Source organism: Podarcis cretensis (genome assembly GCF_951804945.1).
Source record: "Podarcis cretensis genome assembly, chromosome: 16".
In the NCBI taxonomy this organism is placed as follows: domain Eukaryota; kingdom Metazoa; phylum Chordata; class Lepidosauria; order Squamata; family Lacertidae; genus Podarcis; species Podarcis cretensis.
The window spans coordinates 13339524-13359413 of record NC_137186.1 but is presented as its reverse complement, the minus strand read 5'-3'; the positions used below and the strand labels follow the sequence as shown (position 1 = coordinate 13359413).

General features: G+C 46.5%; 1 protein-coding gene across 2 annotated transcripts; it reads left to right on the top strand.

Moving 5' to 3' along the window:
- The first annotated feature begins 183 nt into the window (after positions 1 to 183).
- On the top strand, positions 184 to 19882 carry FERMT3 (FERM domain containing kindlin 3). 2 transcript variants are annotated; one of them, XM_079958069.1, is made up of 15 exons: positions 184 to 331; positions 6166 to 6335; positions 7070 to 7303; positions 8818 to 8943; positions 9574 to 9742; positions 10063 to 10165; positions 11215 to 11322; positions 12602 to 12736; positions 13542 to 13591; positions 13896 to 14020; positions 14651 to 14757; positions 15434 to 15643; positions 16396 to 16520; positions 18555 to 18696; positions 19157 to 19882. In XM_079958069.1, the coding sequence occupies exons 2-15, from the start codon at positions 6176 to 6178 to the stop codon at positions 19334 to 19336; spliced, it is 1974 nt and encodes a 657-aa protein (XP_079814195.1). In that variant the 5' UTR covers positions 184 to 331; positions 6166 to 6175; the 3' UTR covers positions 19337 to 19882. The 2 variants fall into 2 exon arrangements, with proteins under 2 accessions (XP_079814195.1, XP_079814196.1); XM_079958070.1 differs by lacking the exons at positions 184 to 331; positions 6166 to 6335; positions 7070 to 7303 and adding an exon at positions 7897 to 8016.
- Positions 19883 to 19890: the final 8 nt, after the last annotated feature.

The following is a 19890-nucleotide window of genomic DNA, read 5'->3' as shown; positions in this document are numbered from 1 at the left end:
TTGAAATACAGCTTTAAACAATCCTGGCAAGTCCGTGCTTGGCCGAGTGCCTGACCCACTCACAGAGCTATAAAAGCTTCCTGCTCAGAGCAAACACGAGGTTGCAAAAATGACTTCCACTTTTGAGCAAGTGGCAGTTCCGGTGTGTGTGTGTCACACAGGCAGGGAGGAAGTTGATAAGAGGTGGGGGAGTGCAGAGAAACGCCCTAAGCTGAGGGGCCCTGTGGAGACGCCAACAAGTCAACTGAGCAGTCCACAGAAATCCCCAAACCCTCTTCCTGGTCCACGCTGGTGTCCAAAGAGCTCTTTGCGTAGAGACCGCAGCCTCAAGGTAGGGTTCTTATCTGGTTTATGGCTTACAGGTTTACTTTTGACAGATTAAGAAGAGGAACCTCCTCCTCCTCTCAACTATTCCTAGACAGGCTCACTTGTGCACAAACCCATGGGGCCTCTCCACCGAAGTCCAACAACGGTGGGGCCATCACTTGAACTAGGTGCCCCACAACAGGAGAGAGTGATTGCTTTCCAGCCCTCCTCGTGGACTTCCTGGAAGTATCTGGTTTTCCACTGTGGGAAGCAGAATGCTGAATTGGATAGACCACTGATCTCCTCCAACAGGGCTGTTCTTTATTTTGTGGGAGAATCCTATGTAGGTCAGAGCACACTTCCTCACATGTTCTCCTCAGCAGGGATGGAGATTCTGCCACCGTTCCTGGCATGGTTAGACTCCATCTCCCATTAGTCCCAACCAGCATGACCAATGGTCAAGGATGATAGGAGCTGGAGTCCAGCAAACATGCAGCAGGCCACAGGTTCTCCAATTCTTGTACTTGGCACAGAGAGTAAAGTAGCAAACAGTAAGGGGAAAGAAACTCTGGAAGGGAAGAGCTTATTCAAGCCTGTGGTAATTCTGCGCAAAAGTCTAATGACCACTGTAAGCACAGTGACCTTTCACATTGGAAGGGATTGGCAATAATACAAATCCTCCTGACTTTAAATCTCGTGTTGCAGGGTGGGTGGGAGAGCATTGGCTACGAATGAGCCCCGAATAAATTGGAATCAAATTTGGTGATAAATTCTAGTTCAACTATTTCTCTATTGTTTGGTTAAAACTGTTGACTACAGCAGGACTTCACATGGGATTTAAATGCTGGCCTGCCTTACTCTGCATATCTCTGAGGATCCTTCTACAGTTTAAGCATTTTGGCAGGTTGGCTGTACCGACCCTGCCTCCTGTGCATTTAACAGCAAGCTGACCCAAGATAAATTAAGCACATTAAAAAATGCTAGGAGACCTCTTCATCTCCAGTTCATAAGCACCCAATTTCTCTTAGGGAGCATTATCGTACTTGTGCTATTTTATTCTCTAGGTTATTTAATCCAGGACAAAGGGAACATCCCCTGTAAAATACCCAGTCGCTTGCCCTGGAGGAAGTGAAATGCCTCTACTTCCTTCTATTTCTGATGCTCAGGGTGTGAGCGCCAATCCCTGTTTGGCCAAAATGGCACCACCCACATAACAAGAGAGAGAAATTAGGATCCCACTTCTTACTGTGCCCACTTGTAAAGAAGAGGAGGGTCACCTTTGCTCTTGATAATATGCTAAAGGGCTTGTGGGTTTTCCTGGAAACGGTTGTAATAATAACTGACACTTGATCATGGTGGATTGTATGTGTCTAGGAGGGGGTGTTGCTTAAAATGACTTCAAATTACTTTGGGCACTGCTAATTTATAGGTTTGTTTGCCACTGAGTCAAATTAAGATGATGGATGGTGGAGGTCTTACCAGCACTTGTACTTTGCTTCCCCATAAGCAAAATGTAAAAATACATGCTTTAAAAATGAAGGCAAAGAAGGAGAAACTTGCTCTACCTTTTTCCAGTGGACTGACCCAATCCAATGCTACTCAACTTGTCTGTGGACTGTAGCGCAATTCCCAGTCAGATTGCACACTCCTCTGAATTTTGCAATACTGTTTTGATGCGTGCACAGAAATACATCTAATGGAAAAATAAGTGTACAAAATGTGTACTTTACAGTAAAATGAACTGAAAAGATTTGGAGGGGAAATGTGTATTTTATGTAAAGCGTGTACGAGACGCATAAAACTTAAATGCGAGCTTTCTGTGAGTTCTTTCAAAAAGTCTGAACAAAATGGGATGGAACAAACCTATGACGTTGGCTTGCATACACACCATATAGTTAAAGCACATGGTTTCCCCTAAATAATTCTGGGAACTCTAGTTTATCCCCCAAAGAGCTATAGGATCCAGGATCCTTAAACTACAGTTCCCAGGAATTGGTGTGTATGTAACCTAAGCAGCAACAATACTGGAACTGGACAGGAACAAGCTACTCAGTCCCAATTCCCCTGATTTTGGCCCAGCTGCCCTTCCTTTTTAGCCACTCTACTCTTCATCCAGTTTGCTTCATAGCCCTTAGCTCCCAAAAGTACCAGGGAGCCAGCTGGGCTATGTAATACTGGAAAACAAGCTCAAGGATGATCCTGACTCCTGTCCGTCGCATCTCACCATTCCCCAACAAGACCAGGGCTTTGACAGGATCCTCTGGTTTCTCTGCTGGAAGATCTCCCAGGAACCCATCCCTCTCTCCAAGGGCAGACCATCTGCACAGGTCCACCACCCCTGCAGGGCCAAATTGCCACCACCAAGCCAGACTTAATTAGAGGGGAGCAGAGCACACAGACACCACTTCAGACCACCCACAACATCACTCAAGGCAAAGGCTACATCAAGCATATGCTCTGCTTGGCGTGTTGTGTCATTGATCGTTTCAGACTCCTTCAAGGTGGCTGTGAAGGCCATCAAGCCCTGAGCTGCCCCCAAAGCCTCCGGGTGGATGTTAAAATCACAAATGTCCTGGCACCCTCCAACATCAGGTTAAAATCCACCTGGGCCAGTTCAGTCCGCAGCATCCCCAGTTTGTATCTCTGCTCCAACACTAGACACAGATGCTGTATGCTTGCCCTGAGATCAAGACATTTCCTAATGGAGGAGATGGGAGCTCTTATGGGCAGCTCCATCTCCAAACTTCCAGTTGGGCCTGATGCTGCACCATATACCCAGGAAGGCACAATACAGTTAGGTTAGACCCACCAAGCTCACCCCGCACCCCCAGGTTTTAGTGGTCCATGTCAGATCTGCCCCTTCATCTGCAATCACATTATGATGACTATGGTCTTGCTTTGGACTGACCTGCCATTCAGTATTAGCACTGCCACAACAGAGGGCTCGGTAGAAAGGTATCCAGCGATTTCTTGTGAAGTGGGGAGGCTGGAAACAGTGATGAGGAGTCTTACCCCACAAATAAGAATCTCCCTGCCCATGACTACTGGAATGGATGTCAAAATTGGGACAGTATAATGGTAACCCCTTGCCACCCAGGCACACGTTACCATCACCCCAAAAGGAAAGCCACATGCAGCACAAACAATAGGGCTAAAGATGATAATTGAAGGACCAGTAATAGGAAGCACAATGCTGGTTGGTCAATATTCGTTCTAAACACTCCTGCCTCCCACTCACGGTAGACTGCGCAGAAACCAAACTTGCTCTCGGCCTGGATCAGGATCACCAGCCGGTTCTGCCTCTGAATGCCAGTTTCTGGGAAGTGCAGGTGGGAATCATGGAAATGTACTGGAAGGGACCATGAGGGTCATCTTGTTTAACCGCCTGCAATGCAGGAATATTTTGCTCAACATGGGGCTCAAACCCACAACCCTGAGATTTAGAGTCTCATGTTCTGAGCTACCCAAGAGTTGCTGTCATGCTCAGGTCTTGCTTGTGAGCTTCCCTCCCACTGAGGCAGCTGGTTGGCCACTGTCAGAACAGGATGCTGGACTAAACCTAACCTAATGGGGTTGTGCATGTTTTGGATCTCTTGGAACAAAGCTATAAATTTAGAGGGGCAAAAAGAAACTTGCTAACTGGCTGTTCTTTAAAATGATGTTTCACACGTTTCAATGTGAGCATGAAATGTTTGGTAGCCCTGGTCAGGGTTGCCAAGTAAGATTAGGAAGAATCGCCCTTGACTACTGTAGCAAAATGAACAGATATTTCACCTGATTCTGGGCGTGATAGTCACAGGGCTGTGACCCATGCAATGTCATGAATTTATTTACTGTGAGTGGGTTTGTTGCTATGTTTTTGCTGTGAAGCAGGAATGGGGAATGTCTGTGGCCTTCCTGATGTTCTTTGACTCCAACTCCCATCAGCCCCAGCTAGCTTGGCCCAATGGTCAGGGATTGTGGGAGTTGTAGTCCGACAGCATTTGGAGGTGCCCCCTCTGGCTGCATCCCCCTTTTAAACACTAGTGATATCCACACTGTACATTTAATGCACAATGAGAATACCACTTTGAAAGTCATGGCTTCCCCCCCAAAGAATCCTGGGAACTGTAGAGCTACAATTCCCAGCAGTCTTAACGAACTACAATTCCCAGGATTCATTGGGGAAACCCATGTGCTTTAAATATATGGTGCGGATGTGATCACCGCCTCCTGTCATGTTGCATTCCTTGGTATTAACCCATTCAGCAGGTGTGGGGAATCCCTGGCCCTCCAGATATTGCTGAACTACAGTGGTACCTCGGGTTAAGAACTTAATTTGTTCTGGAGGTCCGTTCTTATCCTGAAACTGTTCTTAACCTGAGGTACCCTTTTTAGCTAATGGGGCCTTCCACTGCCGCACGATTTCTGTTCTCATACTGAGGTAAAGTTCTTAGCCCAAGGTACTATTTCTGGGTTAGCGGAGTCTGTAACCTGAAGCGTCTGTGACCCGAGGTACCACTGTACAACTGTCGTCAGCCCCAGAAAGCATGGGCAATGGCTGTGCATTATGGGACTGGAGTTCAGCAGCATCTGTTTGGCCAAAGGTTCCCCACACCTGCCCCTGAATAATCTATTGGTGGCCTTGTTCTGCCACCTTTGGGGCATGGAGGACAATGCACTTAGTTTGGAGAGTTCATAGAGGACTGGAAGCTTGAAGGGCAGAGTTCCATGCAGCTCATAGACGAGGCTTTGGGGCCATCATGACTCATTGTAACATGAGCAAAAGACAAATTTAGCACAACTGGAGAGGGGAGATCATAGTACCAAGAAAGGAAGGAAGACAAGAATCTGGAGATTATAGCAGTCTAGACAAGGCCTTTGACAGGAAGCGTCTTACCCAGTTCTGTTCCATCCTGCTGGCAATAGTGAGCCTTGCTCTGGGCGCATAGAAGATGATACTGCTTGATTTCAAACCACACAGGAAGAAATGGGTTACTTGTCAAACTTGGCTTGCAGGTTGTAAATATGGAGAGTGCATTGCACAGTGCTGGGCCTCTCCCTGCAATATGCTAGGGTTCGGTTTTAAAAAAGAAAATTTCCAGGAGTGGTTTTGTCTTTTGTTTTGACACAAAAGTATTCAACTATGCTATTCCTTCCCCTGTAGACCTCATCTACTCTATATGTTTAAAGCAGAATCATTCCACTGTAATAATAATAATAATAATAATAATAATAATAATAATAATAATTTATTATTTATACCCCGCCCATCTGGCTGGGCTTCCCCAGCCACTCTGGGCGGCTTCCAAAAAGAAATATTAAAATACTGTACTACATCAAACATTAAAAGCCTCCCTAAACAGGGCTGCCTTCAGATGTCTTCTAAAAGTCTGGTAGTTGTTGTTCTCTTTGACATCTGGTGGGAGGGCATTCCACAGGGAGGGTGCCACTACCGAGAAGGCCCTCATGGCTCCCCCCCCCAATAATCCTGGGAAATGTAATCTGTTATGGGTGCTGGGAGTTGTTAGGAGACACCCCCCCCCCTGATTCCCCTACCAGAACTACAATTCTCAGACTCAGTCCCTCTTCCCAAGGAACACCACCTACTGTGGCGGCAGGCAGCAGTGTGGGGTGGGGGGAATGGAGGCTGAGCACCCACAGAAACACATTTGTGGGTGCCCAGGCCCCCTGGACTTGGTACCCCTGCATGTGGCCCTCGGAAGGTTGCCCAGAAGAGAATGTGGCCCCCAATATGAAAATGGTTTTCTGCCACAGGTTTAAGGCTTGGAACGGTAGCAGGAGCTTCTTGAATTGAGCCTGGAAATGAACTGTCGGTGCTTTTTCTTTCTCTCAACCCTTCTATCCTCTCCTCTCTAGGGCTCTCACCATGGCTGGGCTGAAAACAGCCAGTGGGGAATACATTGATGACTCTTGGGAGCTCAGAGCCTTTGTGGAAGATCTGGGACCCGAAGCTGACCCAGTCACCCTCCGGGTCACCGGCAACATGCATATCGGCGGCATAATGCTGCAGATTGTGGATAAATTAAGTACGTCTTCCAAGATGTTTTCCCTCACCGCTTTTCTTGTTGAAAGAGGGTGATATCCAACTCAGCTTGCGTATACAACATATATTTAAAGCACACACCCCGAATCCTGGGAACTGTAGTTTCCTCCCACAGGGGTAGAATGCCCAGCACCCTTAACAAACTACAGTTCCCAGGATTCTTCTATGGTGTGTACAAAGGATACTCCTGGACCCATTTGTGTGTGTTTGGGAGAATAATTGTGACTCAGTGGGGGTGGGGGAATTGTGGTCGGATCCTTTTCCTGTGTGGGTTTCTGGCACTGCTTAGATAAGCAGTATGTATAAGCTTAGAGCCTGTCATTTTCAGGGGAACTGGTGCTAGTTCCCCTTACAACCCACTTGGAGGGTGATGTGATAAGTAGGCCCAGAACTAACCAAGCTATTCTTAGCTGAACAGGGCTAGGGCCATTTTGACAGCTGTTTCTGAGGTGGCACAGTCCTAGCAAAGGGCTGTACCATGTCAACTTAATGCAGGGAGCACAGAGAAAATGGGGGAAATGGAGCCGTTAAAAACCAGGTGGACTCCAGAAGGTTGTGTAGAAGGGAATGCGGCCCTCGGGTGGAAAAAGGTTTCCCAACGCTCATTTAAATCAAGCCACCCTGGATTATTTATTATTTTCAGTTCTGTATTCTCTGGGCCTGTGTCTTGATGCTAACGCTAAAGGGTGTTCCCTGCCTCAACTTTCCTGCTTCCAGAGCTTCAGAGGGACTGGTCAGATCATGCCCTGTGGTGGGAGCAGAAGAAACTTTGGCTGCTGAAGACCAACTGGAGCCTGGATAAATACGGGATCTTGGCTGATGCCAAACTTCAGTTCACTCCCCAGCACAAGCCTATACTCCTTTCCCTACCGAATCGCTGCAAAGTCAGGATCCGGGCAAACTTTGCTCAGCCAGTCTTCCGCACAGTTGCTGACCTCTGCAAGATACTTGGTGAGCACCACAAGAAGCTCAGAGCGCTTGTCTCCAAAGCTCTGAAATGTTATTTAGTGCAAGGGTTGCCAGTGCGAGGCCTATGGGCACCCAGTATCTCCTCAAAAACCCAAAATATGCTAGAGACTGTTTGCTCTTCCAGCTCAATTCCTGTTTCATACCTCCCAAGTACCCCAGAAAAATAAGGGGAATCCCATTTTTTCACATGAGATCGCAGTGGCCATTTTGGGTGTCACGATCTCGCGCGTTTTTGGGCACTGTGCAAAATCTCACCCTGGGGGGGAAAACACTTTTCAGGTTGAGAGCACTGTGCGGGTCATGTGACTCACCTGGGAGCAGATCCAGGAAGATATGCATCCCAGTTTGGGCTGCATAAAAGTTGGACAGTATGCTGTTTGCACCGGCTTGACCATGGCCCTTTAAACGTGCCCACATTTAACAGGATGCCCCTGCTCTCCCTTCTGTTTTGAACAGAGGAGAGAGAGGTATAAAGAGCTTCTCTTTGTGAGGAAGCATAGCAATGGAAATGGGGCGTGGGGCATACCCACATTATGTTGTGTTTGTATCTGTTTCTGTGATAATTTCGGTGTGGCAGCCATTTTGTGCTGTTCCACTTCCTCCCGGCAGCCATTTTGTCTTATCGCACATACACTTTGTGAGTGGCACCCACAGTACTTTCTGAATGTTGCAATGGGGCTCACTGTCCCCAAAAGGTTGGTGACCCTTTGCTTAGTGCCTGCCCAGCTGGTTCTGTTTCAGAGACTGGGCTTTCTGATGCTGTGTTTCCAAACCCTATGGTCTAGACATCAGAGGAGGATAGGGTGCATGGCCCCAAATGCAGGCAGGGCAACTGCATTTTTATTCATTGTGCAGGGGCAGAGAAAGCTACAACGGCTGGAACTTTCTCCTCTGCACAATTAATCCTGCTCCCTGCCCTCCTATGCAGCTGATCACCCTTAGAATAATAGAATTGTAGAGTTTGCACTTTTATTTGCAACTATTTATACATACCTGCCAACATTTATCCAATGAAAATAGGGACACCCTATTCAATAATAATAATATTTATACCCCACTCATCTGATTGGTTTGCCCCAATCTAGGCAGCTTCCAACATATATAAAAACATAATAAACATTTTAAAAAACTTCCCTACATAGGGCTGCCTTCAGATGTCTCCTAAGGGTTGTATAGTTACTTACCTCTTTGGCTCAGGGTTGCATAACTCCAACATTTATGCAATGAAAATAAGGACATCCTAAGGAAAAGTGAGACATTCCAGGATTAAATCAGAAACCGGAACAACTTCTATAAATCTGGGACTGTCCCTGGAAAATAGGGACACTTGGAGGGTCTGTTCATAGAAGTTTAAATTTTGAAGATGGCTGTGTTTCGGTCCTCATATTCTTTTGGAAAGTGAGAATTGGGGAAGTTTGCCTTTAAATGCAAACTGAACTGAAATTATCTGGCTATGATTAGCCTGAATAAAGGACTCATGCAGTGCCCCTCTGCAGGTATCCGTCACTACGAAGAGCTGTCGTTACTGCGTGCGCCCGAGGAGAAGGAGAAGCGGAAGCAGAAGGACAAAGAGAGGAGCTCTGTAGCAAGCCATGACCTGACTGGGGTGCGCTTGCCAGCAAGTAAGGAACTTAGGGGTGTCCAAATGACTGACTGTGTGTGTGTGTGTGTGTGTGTGTGTGTGTGTGTGTACATGCACCTGCCTGTGCAAAAGTGTGTAGCTTCAGGATTCACTGGAAATAGGATAAAGCAACATTATCTCAGTCTATGAAAAACCTGGAAAAAATGGTAAGATGTCACTGAAGGCACCAGGTGGACCTCACTGGAGAGAGCATTCAACAGATGAGGAGCCACAACTCTGGAAGGCTACCTCTGCATTAGGAGAAGCATCCTGATGGCAAGAGCTGTTTTCACCATGGAAGCGTCTGCCTCAAGAGGTGGTAGGCACTGGAGGTGTTTAAGTAGAGGCTTTCAGGGATGCTGCTATTGCAAGATTCCTACACTGAGCAGGAATGACCTCCAAGGTCTCAATTCAGCTGTAAAATTCTGTGATTCCATGGGAGGCACTTCTCTCTTTAGATCTGGGTCTCTTCCCAGGGAATTTATTCTCGCCACATGGAGCCCAGAAGTTCAGCTGCACTTACTTGAACAAGCCAAAGGTCATACGATGATCCTTCTCAAGAAGACAAATTATACAGGCTGCCCAATTCCGCAGCCATGACCCCCCCCCCGCCATTCTGTTCTGTCACCAGGTGCAGAGCAGCAGCTGTTCCGCGGCATGCCAGCTCACTTCTCGGACAGTGCTGAAACCGAGGCCTGCTACAGGATGCTGTCGGTCAGTCAGACTGGACTGACACCCGATCAGATCTTGCAGATGCACCGGCCAGGCTCCCTCTCCGAGAAGACACAGATCAACAGCAGGTAAGGAGAAGAGGGCTAGTTAGCTTGGGCAAACTGTAGGACTACTATGTTGTAGAAGGGAAGGCGAAAGGCGTGACCCCTGAATTTTGGTGTTGCACAGGGCTGTAATTTGAGACCCCAAGGTCCACCACTGTCTTGAATGCAAGAGTTTGAGATACTTTGCTAGATAGAGAGTGGTATCTGCTTATCTACTATGCAAATGGGGAACCTGTGTCAATTGATCTAACAATTGGACAAAACGAAACACAGTATTTTGCAGGAGAGATTCAAGCGCTGGTTGGAATTCCATGTTTGTAATTAAGAGTGGATTTCTCTCCCAGGTGGCTGGACTCGTCGCGGACTTTGCTGCAGCAAGAAGTGAAAGAAAACGATTGTTTGTGGCTACGTTTCAAATACTACAGCTTCTTTGACCTGGAGCCCAAGGTCAGTGCTCCCCTGGGATCTGGGCCTTCAGCCTTACCCCACTTGTTTCTGTAAAAAATAATATGCATCCCCTAAGCTGGTGGCTGCTCCAAAATCCTTCTGAAGATCTCAGTTGTCTTTGTGTGTGTGTAGGTGCGTTTCTACTCCTCGCGACTTGGGGAGCTTCTGGTCCTAATGACCAGGGAGCAAAACATATAAACAGGCTTTTTTTAAAGTGTCGGTAAACCTTGCTGAATTGGGGACACAGGTGGCGCTGTGGGTTAAAGCCTCAAGTGCCTAGGGCTTGCCGATCGAAAGGTCGGCGGTTCGAATCCCTGCGGCGGGGTGCGCTCCCGCTGCTCGGTCCCAGCGCCTGCCAACCTAGCAGTTCGAAAGCACCTCCGGGTGCAAGTAGATAAATAGGGACCGCTTACCAGCGGGAAGGTAAACGGCGTTTCCGTGTGCGGCTCTGGCTCGCCAGAGCAGCGATGTCACGCTGGCCACGTGACCCGGAAGTGTCTCCGGACAGCGCTGGCCCCTGGCCTCTTAAGTGAGATGGGCGCACAACCCCAGAGTCTGTCAAGACTGGCCCGTACGGGCAGGGGTACCTTTACCTTAAACCTTGCTGAAGATGTAGGGTTGCTCTGCCCATCGTCTGTGACATGTTTCGTATGTGACATATTTAGCATTTTAAAAGATATATTTGCCTTGGAGTGTGTGCCACAGGGAACTACCAATATGTAGAGGGTTTCTTGCAGAGCAAGTCCCCACCCTTTGCTTTTTAATGTGTAAGGCAGAGCAGGGGGGAACTGTGGCCCTCCAGGTATTGCTGGTTTCCCAGCTTCCATCATCTCTGACCATTGGCCATACTGGTTGGGGCCTGATGGGAGTTGGAGTCCCAACATCTGGAGGACCACAAGTTCCCCATCCCTGATGTAAGGGAGGATCTTGTATTCCACCTAGACAGGCAGACAGGTGGGTTAAAAATGCACTTAACTTCCTGGAGGAGGTGAAATTTGAACCCTGGTTTGGCACTCAGCCTCTGCTGTTGCTTGTTACCTCCCATGTAGTACGATGCCGTGAGGATCAACCAGCTGTATGAACAGGCGCGTTGGGCCGTGCTACTAGAGGAGACAGATTGCACCGAGGAAGAGATGGTGGTGTTTGCGGCTCTGCAGGTAACCTTTTCCCCCTGGACAAAAAGTTTTCTGAGTGTTAGAATCATAGACTTGCAGAGTTGGAAGGGACCACAAGGGTCATTTAGTCCAACCCCCTGCAATGCAGGTAGCTTTTGCCCAACGAGGGGCTCAAACCCATGATCCGAGCTTAAGAGTCTCTTGCTCTGCCAACTGAGCTGGAATTAGTCCTTGAATGCTGATGGTGCTTCTCTGTTGTCTGGACGAAGGACAGAGACAGGAGCGTGTATATAAATTAGCCTACTGCAAAAAAGGAAAACTTACAGTAATTGCTCTGCTTGCTTTGTTGGTTTATGGAAAAATAGATATATATGGGATATAAGGATAATTCCCTGGACACCAAGATCCCGGTTCTGGGGTTCTCTTTGGTGAGAGAACCTCAGCAGAGATTTAAAATCACAAAACATGCAGCAAAGTAAAGCATGGAAACATAGATTGCTGGACCTTTAAAATTAGCCTTTTCAAAGTTTCCCCCTAGGTATAGAAAAAGACTACATGCTTGGTAAGTAACAAAAATAAAAAATGATTTACTTACAAACTCTCCAAAGGCCAGATTCATGTGCTTTTTCATACAGCATTCAGAAAAAGTTACACAGGAAGTAAAACTTGGCTTAGTTACAGTGCTGAAAGTTCCTAAATTAGTGGTATAGGTACTCCACAGTGGCTTGTAAGAGCCGTGTGCTCTGAGCTGCAGCAACCAGCTCAGACCTCCTCACACCTTGAGCTTCTCTGGTAGACCAAAGGTTGAACAAATAGGCCTGATTACCCATTTCCTCCCAAGGTAAGGGGATGTGACCTTGCTAAGCCTGGCAGGACAGCTTACTCTATGGTATTAACCCCTTAGTGCATTAATTAGACTGAAAAAGACATCTGAAGGCAGCCCTGTTCAGGGAAGTTTTTAATGTGTGACATTTTAATGTATTTTTAATCTTTGTTGGAAGCCGCCAAGAGTGGCTGGGGAAACCCAGCCAGATGGGTGGGGTACAAATAATAAATTATTATATTATTATTAAGCACTTTGGTTATATGAGGTTGGTTATCCCACACTTTTGCCTCTGGCTCTGCCCACTGCTTGCATTTGACCCTCGGGAAGTTGCTCAGAAGGGAATGAGGCCCTCGAGCTCAAAAAGTTTCCCTGCCCCTGCATTAGGAAGTGTGAAGAAATTGTTCTATAAATAAGGAAATAAGTGTTCAGAGCTTTGTTTTGAGACTCGAGTGTCAGTATTGCACAAAGCTAATTCAGAGCTTTCACTCCTTCCAGTATCATATCAACGAATTGTCTTTGAACACCAATCCCGTGGAGCAGTCTGGAGACTCTGGCCTTGACGACCTGGACAAGGCCCTCGCCACCTTGGAGGTCAAACTGGAAGGTTCGTCAGCAGCTCCCAATGTTCTGGTAAGTTCCCAACAGGGCCTGCCTTCCCTTATGCTGAGGCATTCTGACTGGAGCCTCCCTCTCTTGATCTGAATGTTGTTGTGAGCAAGGTTACTATCAGCTGCTGCTTCTGCTTCTGTTGCTATTTAGTTCCCTTTTTCCTTTGGGGTTTTCTGAAATGGGCTATTTATTTTATTTTCATTTACAAATCCCCTCCCATGAAATATCTCGAAGCAGTTTCACAATACAAGCAAACAATTGAACAATTCCGTATGTAAAATAAATAAACACATTATCTATATAAAAGCAATTTTTGAAAGGAGAAACAAATGTTCATCAGTAAACAGCTAAAAACGCCCTGTGTATAATACAATTGATTTCATATGTAAAAAAAAAAAAAAAGCAATTTCAAATCTAGTACAGATGGCAGTAAAGATCTCCACTTAAGAGGCTTGTTAGAAAAGGAAAGTCTTTCCACCAGGGTCCAGAAAACAAGAGGGGTGGTATTTCTCTGATAGGTACCAGAATGGAGTTCCAAAAGATTGTATTCCGTGCTAGGCCTTCTCAGAGTAGACCCAAGTTGATAGATAGACTTAATTTACATTCATTAATTGCAACGGGGTCTACTTGGAGTAGAACCTAGATGGAGACAACCCAAAATGTTGCATTGTTTTATTTCTGCTATTTGTATTATTATTATTATTATTATTATTATTATTATTATTATTATTATTTCTTTGACCATGAGACTGAAAGGCAGTCTATAAATACAGGAAATATGTAAAACCACCACCACAACAACACCTATTTGTCATTTCCAAAATAGGACAGTCTCACAGTTATCCCAGAGTTAAAGGATTATCTCCGAATATTCAGGTGAGCTATCAAACCGTATGTTTCATGAGGGAATGGATCCTGGAGAAGGGCAGTGGCGCTCAGTGGTTAGATCACCTGCTTTCCATGCAGAAGGTCCCAGGTTCAATCCCTGTCATCTCCAGGAAGGGCTGGGATATTATGATCAACTAAAAACATTAGCAAAATGGGTGGAATTGACCAGGATGTTTAAGGGTTTGGAACACAAGGCTTTATGGGGAACAAATGAAAGAGCTGGGTGTGTTTAGCTGGGAGAAGAGGAGATGAAGCTCATGTCCTTCTGTCAGTCACCCTTTTTGCTCTACAGGCCCCGTAAACTGACTCTGAAGGGCTACAAGCAGTACTGGGTGATCTTCAAAGAGACCTCCATCTCCTACTACAAGAGTCCTGAAGAAGCTCTGGGAGAACCTGTGCAGCAACTCAGCCTCAAAGGTGAGTCCAGCCATCTTGCCAACGCCTCTTTCCCAATCCGGCATTAGTACGGCCTACAAAGGATGGAGCACGTCTCCAAATATGAGTACCTTGGTTTAAGAACAGCTTAGTTTATGAACAACTTGGATTAAGAACGCTGCAAACCCGGGAGTAGGTGTTTTGGTTTGTGAACTTTGCCTTGGAAGCAGGACATGTTGAGTGTGTTCCATTTGTAAATTGAGTCCCCCGCTGCTATGGGAAAGCATGCCTTGGTTTAAGAATGCTTTGGTTTAAGAATGGACTTCTGGAACAGATTAAGTTCGTAAACCAAGGTACCACTGTATATGAAACCTGCCTTATACTGCATCAAACCATTGGGTCCTTCCAGTTTAGTATCATCTACACTGACTGGCAGAGGCTCTCGAGTGTTTCAGACCAAGAGTCCGTCAGAACTATCTGGAGATGTCAGGAATTGAACCCGCGTCCTTTTGCAAAAAAATTGCTCTATCCCTGAGCCTCCGGCCCTTTTCCTCAAAGAGAAAGTGCAGCTCCATGAGTGTAGGGATAGACCAGTGGTCCCAATTCTCTGCATAAGACAGCATTGTATGCCAACTTCTAACTGTTCCTAACCCTGTTTCTGACCCACTCCAGGCTGTGAGGTTGTGCCGGACGTCAACATCTCAGGCCAGAAATTTTGCATCAAGCTCTTGGTACCTTCCCCCGATGGGATGAGCGAAGTACATTTGCGATGTTCAGATGTGAGTGGAGTGGTGGGGAAGCCCGGTTTAGAACCACAGTTTAGGGCTGCCATACGTCAACAATCTTGGGGCCTTCCTAAAAAGAAAGCTCAACAACTTTTCGGGGCATCCTGGTTTTTACTTTTTGAACTACGGAAACCCTACCATCTAAAATCAGTGCAACTGCAGCACAGCATCTCTGTCAGGTGGGCCGCCGTTCCCCTCCCAGAGCTTACAATTCCCAGTGGTTTAACCATCAGTGCCTCTCCCCAGGGAACTCTGGAAGCGGGTTTTGTGAACCATCCTGAGATTTTCTATAAATCTAATAAGCTTGATAAATCAATAAAGAAACAATAGCTCTTTGAGGCGAAACAGGAGTCTCTGAACAACACTCAGCACCCTTAACAAACTACATAATTTTTTGGGGGGAAACCATGGCTACTTACAGTGGTATCATAGCACTTTAAATGTATGGCAAGAACGCGGCCAGGGTCTTGGTTTTCTCAATAGTCTGTGCTGCAGTATTCTGCACTAACTGCAGTTTCCAGGCCGAGTACAAAGAATGCCCCCACAAAGCCTGGACCTTGGATCTAACGCCATCCCAGTTGACTTCCTCCAAACAGCCTTGTATAAGGATGGGTGAGGGGCTAGAGCGAACTCAGTGTAAGGCAAGTGTCTTCCTCCTCTCCCTCACCAGGAGCAGCAATATGCCCGTTGGATGGCAGGTTGTAGGTTGGCAGCGAAGGGGAAGACCATGGCAGACTCATCCTACCAGGCCGAGGTGGAGAACATCCTGTCCTTTCTGAAGCTGCAGCAAACCAACCCGGATGCCCGTCTTGCCCAGCAGGCCGAGGGAGCCCAGTGGCTCGTGTCTCCTCGCTACCAGAAGAAATTCAAACCAAAGCAGGTAATTTTGGGCTGCACGGCCCCAAACCACCCTGACCACTGACTGATTGCTTTGGCAGCAGTTGCCAGGAGAAAAAGTCAATTCCTATAGATTGGGAGTGGGGAACTTTTGGCCCTCAAGACTACAACTCCCATCATGGTCACATTATTAGTATTAATTCATTATATACCTCTCAGTTGCCAAAGTAGCTTCTAAGCAGTTTACAAACATCAAACCAATTTCTTTTTTTAAAGAAAAATAGGTAAAGGTAAAGGGACCCCTGACCATTAGGTCCAGTCGTGACCGACTCTGGGGTTGTGGCACTCATCTCGCTTTATTGGCCGAGGGAGCCGGTGTACAGCTTCCGGGTCACGTGGCCAGCATGACTAAGCGCTTCTGGTGAACCAGAGCAGCGCACGGAAATGCTGTTTACCTTCCCCCCAGAGCGGTACCTATTTATCTACTTGCACTTTGAGGTGCTTTTGAACTGCTAGTTTGGCCGGAGTAGGGACCGAGCAACGGGAGCTCACCCGTCGCAGGGATTCGAACCACCAGCCTTCTGATTGGCAAGTCCTAGGCTCTGTGGTTTAACCCAGCGTCCCTTAAAAAAAAATACACATAATTAAAATCTGCCTTAGGTTTTTCAAAGCTGCTTTGTTGATTCACTATGCATTCACACACCTCCTGAGATACCTTGACTAAATTCTTTTGCACTATGGTTGTGAGGCCAAGGAGGTGGTTTGCACTAATCTCTCCCTTTGCAACTCTCACAGTTAACCCCTCGCATCCTGGAGGCATACCAGAACGTGGCCCAGCTGTCGCTCCCTGATGCCAAGATGAAGTTTATTCAAGTTTGGCAGTCACTTCCCGATTTTGGCATCTCTTATTTTGTAGTCAGGTAAAGAAACTGCTGAGCTTCCCTGAAAACCATTTGGGGGGAACTGAAGTACCTTTTCATGAACTGCCGCTGGTGTCGACAGCACGAATGAAAAATCTTTCAGCGTTATTTATTTTATTTTATTCTGAAAGGCAACTTCTGGAAGTTATTTGCATGTCTGAAGTCTTTCTTTCTCCCTTTCTCATGATAGGTGTTTAATTGAAATAAATTGATGTGTAACACACAACACCCCACACACCTCTGATAATAGTAGAATTTTTGGGCAACCAGTGAAACCAGAGAAGGCAGACAAGAGGGAGCCCTTCATCTGATGCATAGAACATAGCTATGTTCTACCTCCAGAGTCAGAGGCAGTTTACCTCTGAATACCAGTTGCTGAGAATAACAGATTGGCTGCGGGGATTAGGAGAGTCTCTCTTGCATTCAGAGCCTGCTTGCAGGCTCCCCACAAACATTGGCTTGTCATTGTGAGAACAGGGTGCTGGATTGGTCTGACAGGGTGACAGATGCTTTGTTAAAACCATCTAAGAAGACATGCAAAATATCCAGAGAGGTCTATCTAGGGCTGTTGGTCATTATGGCAAAATGGAACTTCCAGATTCAGAAGCACAGATATCACTGAATATCAGTTGCTGAGGAGCAATGAAAGGAGCGAACCACTGCCATCCTGGCTGGCTGGAGGCATCTGGTTGGCCACTGTGGAAGGCAGGATGTTGGACTTGGCATCAGAGCAACCTCTGCTGGTTATTTTGGGTTTTTTTTTATAATGATCAAGGTCAACCAAATGCAGATTTAAAATCCTGTTGGTTTTCAGCACCAAAGAGTTGAGCCCATGTTAAAACACACCGGGTTGTATCAAACTAAATTCTGCTGAGAGCAGACCTACTGAAAATAATGAAGCCAGGTTAGTCATGCCAATTAATTTCAGTGGGTCTACTCTGAGTAAGACTGTGCTTAGATACAACCCATTGCTAGGCAGAGTCTCCTGATGCTATCTTCCTCCTGTCTCCTGAATAGGAATTCCTTTGGATAACTTTCTTACTGAAATTCATGAAGTTAAAAATTGCGCAGTTCATGGCTGGATCATGTCTTTACAATGTTAAGCTGCATAAATGTTTTATAATTTGGGATAAAAAATTCTGGAGGTGTAGCTCAGCTATTATATTGCAGCAAACCCAACAAAGTATTTTGTGGCACCTTAGAGTCTAACAAATTTATTGCTGCATAAACTTTTGCGGCTTAACTGCCTCTGATGAAGGGGACTCTAGCCTACCAAACCTTAAGCCACTATAAATTTTAGTCTTTGTAATGCCACAACACCATTTTTATTTATTTAATTCATGCGATTTATGCACCGTTTGATTGTAGAAAACCTCAAAGTGGTTTACTATAAAATGTATAGGGATGTCCAGCCCTTACTTTATTTAATGTCTTAACTTTTCCATAGTGCAAAACTTTGTTGCTATTATTTTCAAAAACCACAAAAAAGGTAAAAACACTTACCATCCCAGAACTTGCATTCATTCCCCTAACGAAGTGCAGATTCCTTCCTATTGGGCTAGTAGGTATCAACACTGCATACCTGCAATGCTTCTATGACAGATAACTCCTCATTTGCGCACATTCAACATGCGCGCAATTGCTGGCATATGCAGTTTTGGACACTAGGAAGGGGTGTGTGGCATAACAGGGCAGGGACAGGCTTACCTGTGTCCCGCTGATGCACACAGTGCCTCGGAGCGCATAAATGGGGAGTTGCCTGTACTGAAAACATGAGGACTGACTAGCGATTCACTTTCCTTTTTAAACTGAAGATTGAAAATGTAGAGAAGGGGGCTGTAGTAGCTCTTAGAGGCAACCAGCCACCCCCCCATAATTATTATTGCTATTATTTATTAAATTTGTAGCAGCTCCCTGCAGTGATGGTGACGACGCAGCCTTTAGCTCTTCAATCACACACTCCCTCTAGATTAGAAGTAGAGGAACCTTATAAATGCAAGCAAAAACGCAGAGCCTTGCCATCTTTGTGTGCAGGTTCAAGGGCAGCCGGAAGGACGAAATCTTGGGCATCGCCAACAACCGCTTGATCCGCATTGACCTGGCCGTTGGAGACGTGGTGAAGACCTGGCGATTCAGCAATATGCGTCAGTGGAACGTCAACTGGGATATCCGGCAGGTCAGCGGTGGGGTGGGGAGCATGGGATTAGAGTTCTCTGAATATGCATTTCTCGTAGCCAGTCCCTGACTCTTACTAACAAAGTAGCAGTGCAGGTGAGAGGGCAGGAAGTGCGGGTGACGGCACAGCCCTTCCCGTTTCCCCTTAAGTGGCAAAACAGGACAGGCTGCCCCTACCTCCATGCTCCATCGTCCCCGACCATTGGCTGTGGATGATGGAAGTTGTGAGTTGAGCAACATTTGGAGGGCACCAACGCTGCCTATCCTTGCATTAGATTTGATTGAGACAAATGCACAAGTAAAAGGACATGTCTTCCTCCCCGTCCCCCACTGCAGTTTTGGCCTAAAGAGAACAACCCTTTAAACTTTTTTGCTTATTCGCCTGTACAAGATTTATACGCACCATAGGTGACCACCCAAAGAGACGTCCGCAAGCTCAGCTTTTAACCTTCTTTCCCCAGGTGGCCATAGAGTTTGATGAGCACATCAACGTGGCCTTCAGCTGCATTTCTGCTGGCTGCAAGATCGTGCACGAGTACATTGGCGGGTACATCTTCTTGTCCACCCGCGCAAATGACAGGAGCCAGACGCTGGATGAAGAACTCTTCCACAAGCTGACGGGAGGCCATGAAGCTCTCTGACCTTCTTCCACACCTTAGGGCTCCCCCAGAAACTGCGCACACTAGGCCAGTCTCTTTGTGGAGGCGTCTAAGCAGAGACTCTTAACCGGGGTCAATTGTGCCCTATAATCGCTTGGGAGTACTTACTGGGCATGATAAATATTTCCCAATATGAGCATAGGAGCAGAGATCTGCAGGAATTGTATTCTAAGGAGTGTGGAAATTGGCGTGCTTGTTGTAGAGAGGGAGGGATGTCTTGTCATGCCTTTTTCTTGGGAGGGGATGCGCAAATTCCTGGAACCAGCCTACGCACCCCAAATCCATTATCTGCCCTTTTGCATTATGTTAGGATGTCTATAGCCTGCAGAGCCTTCCTAGTCTGCAGTTCACTTGGGGGGAGTGTGTGTGCTCAGCGTTAAGTCAGCAATTGTTGTGGGGGGCATTTAAGGATATTTCGATGTCACAAAATTATATTGTTGTCTATTTTGCTGGGGGATTTGCTTTCTTTGTTTTCATTATCTATCCCAAGGAGCTATAAAAATATATAAATAAATACATACTTGGAAACGCTTCTC

What these genes read in the sequence shown, in the direction of transcription:
- FERMT3 (XM_079958069.1), top strand. Translation starts at nt 6,176, where the DNA reads ATGGCTGGGCTGAAAACAGCCAGTGGGGAATACATTGATGACTCTTGG. An exon ending in TACATTTGCGATGTTCAGAT is followed by an intron (nt 14,758 to 15,433) that starts GTGAGTGGAGTG and finishes CTCCCTCACCAG; the next exon opens with GAGCAGCAATATGCCCGTTG. An exon ending in ATCTCTTATTTTGTAGTCAG is followed by an intron (nt 16,521 to 18,554) that starts GTAAAGAAACTG and finishes CTTTGTGTGCAG; the next exon opens with GTTCAAGGGCAGCCGGAAGG.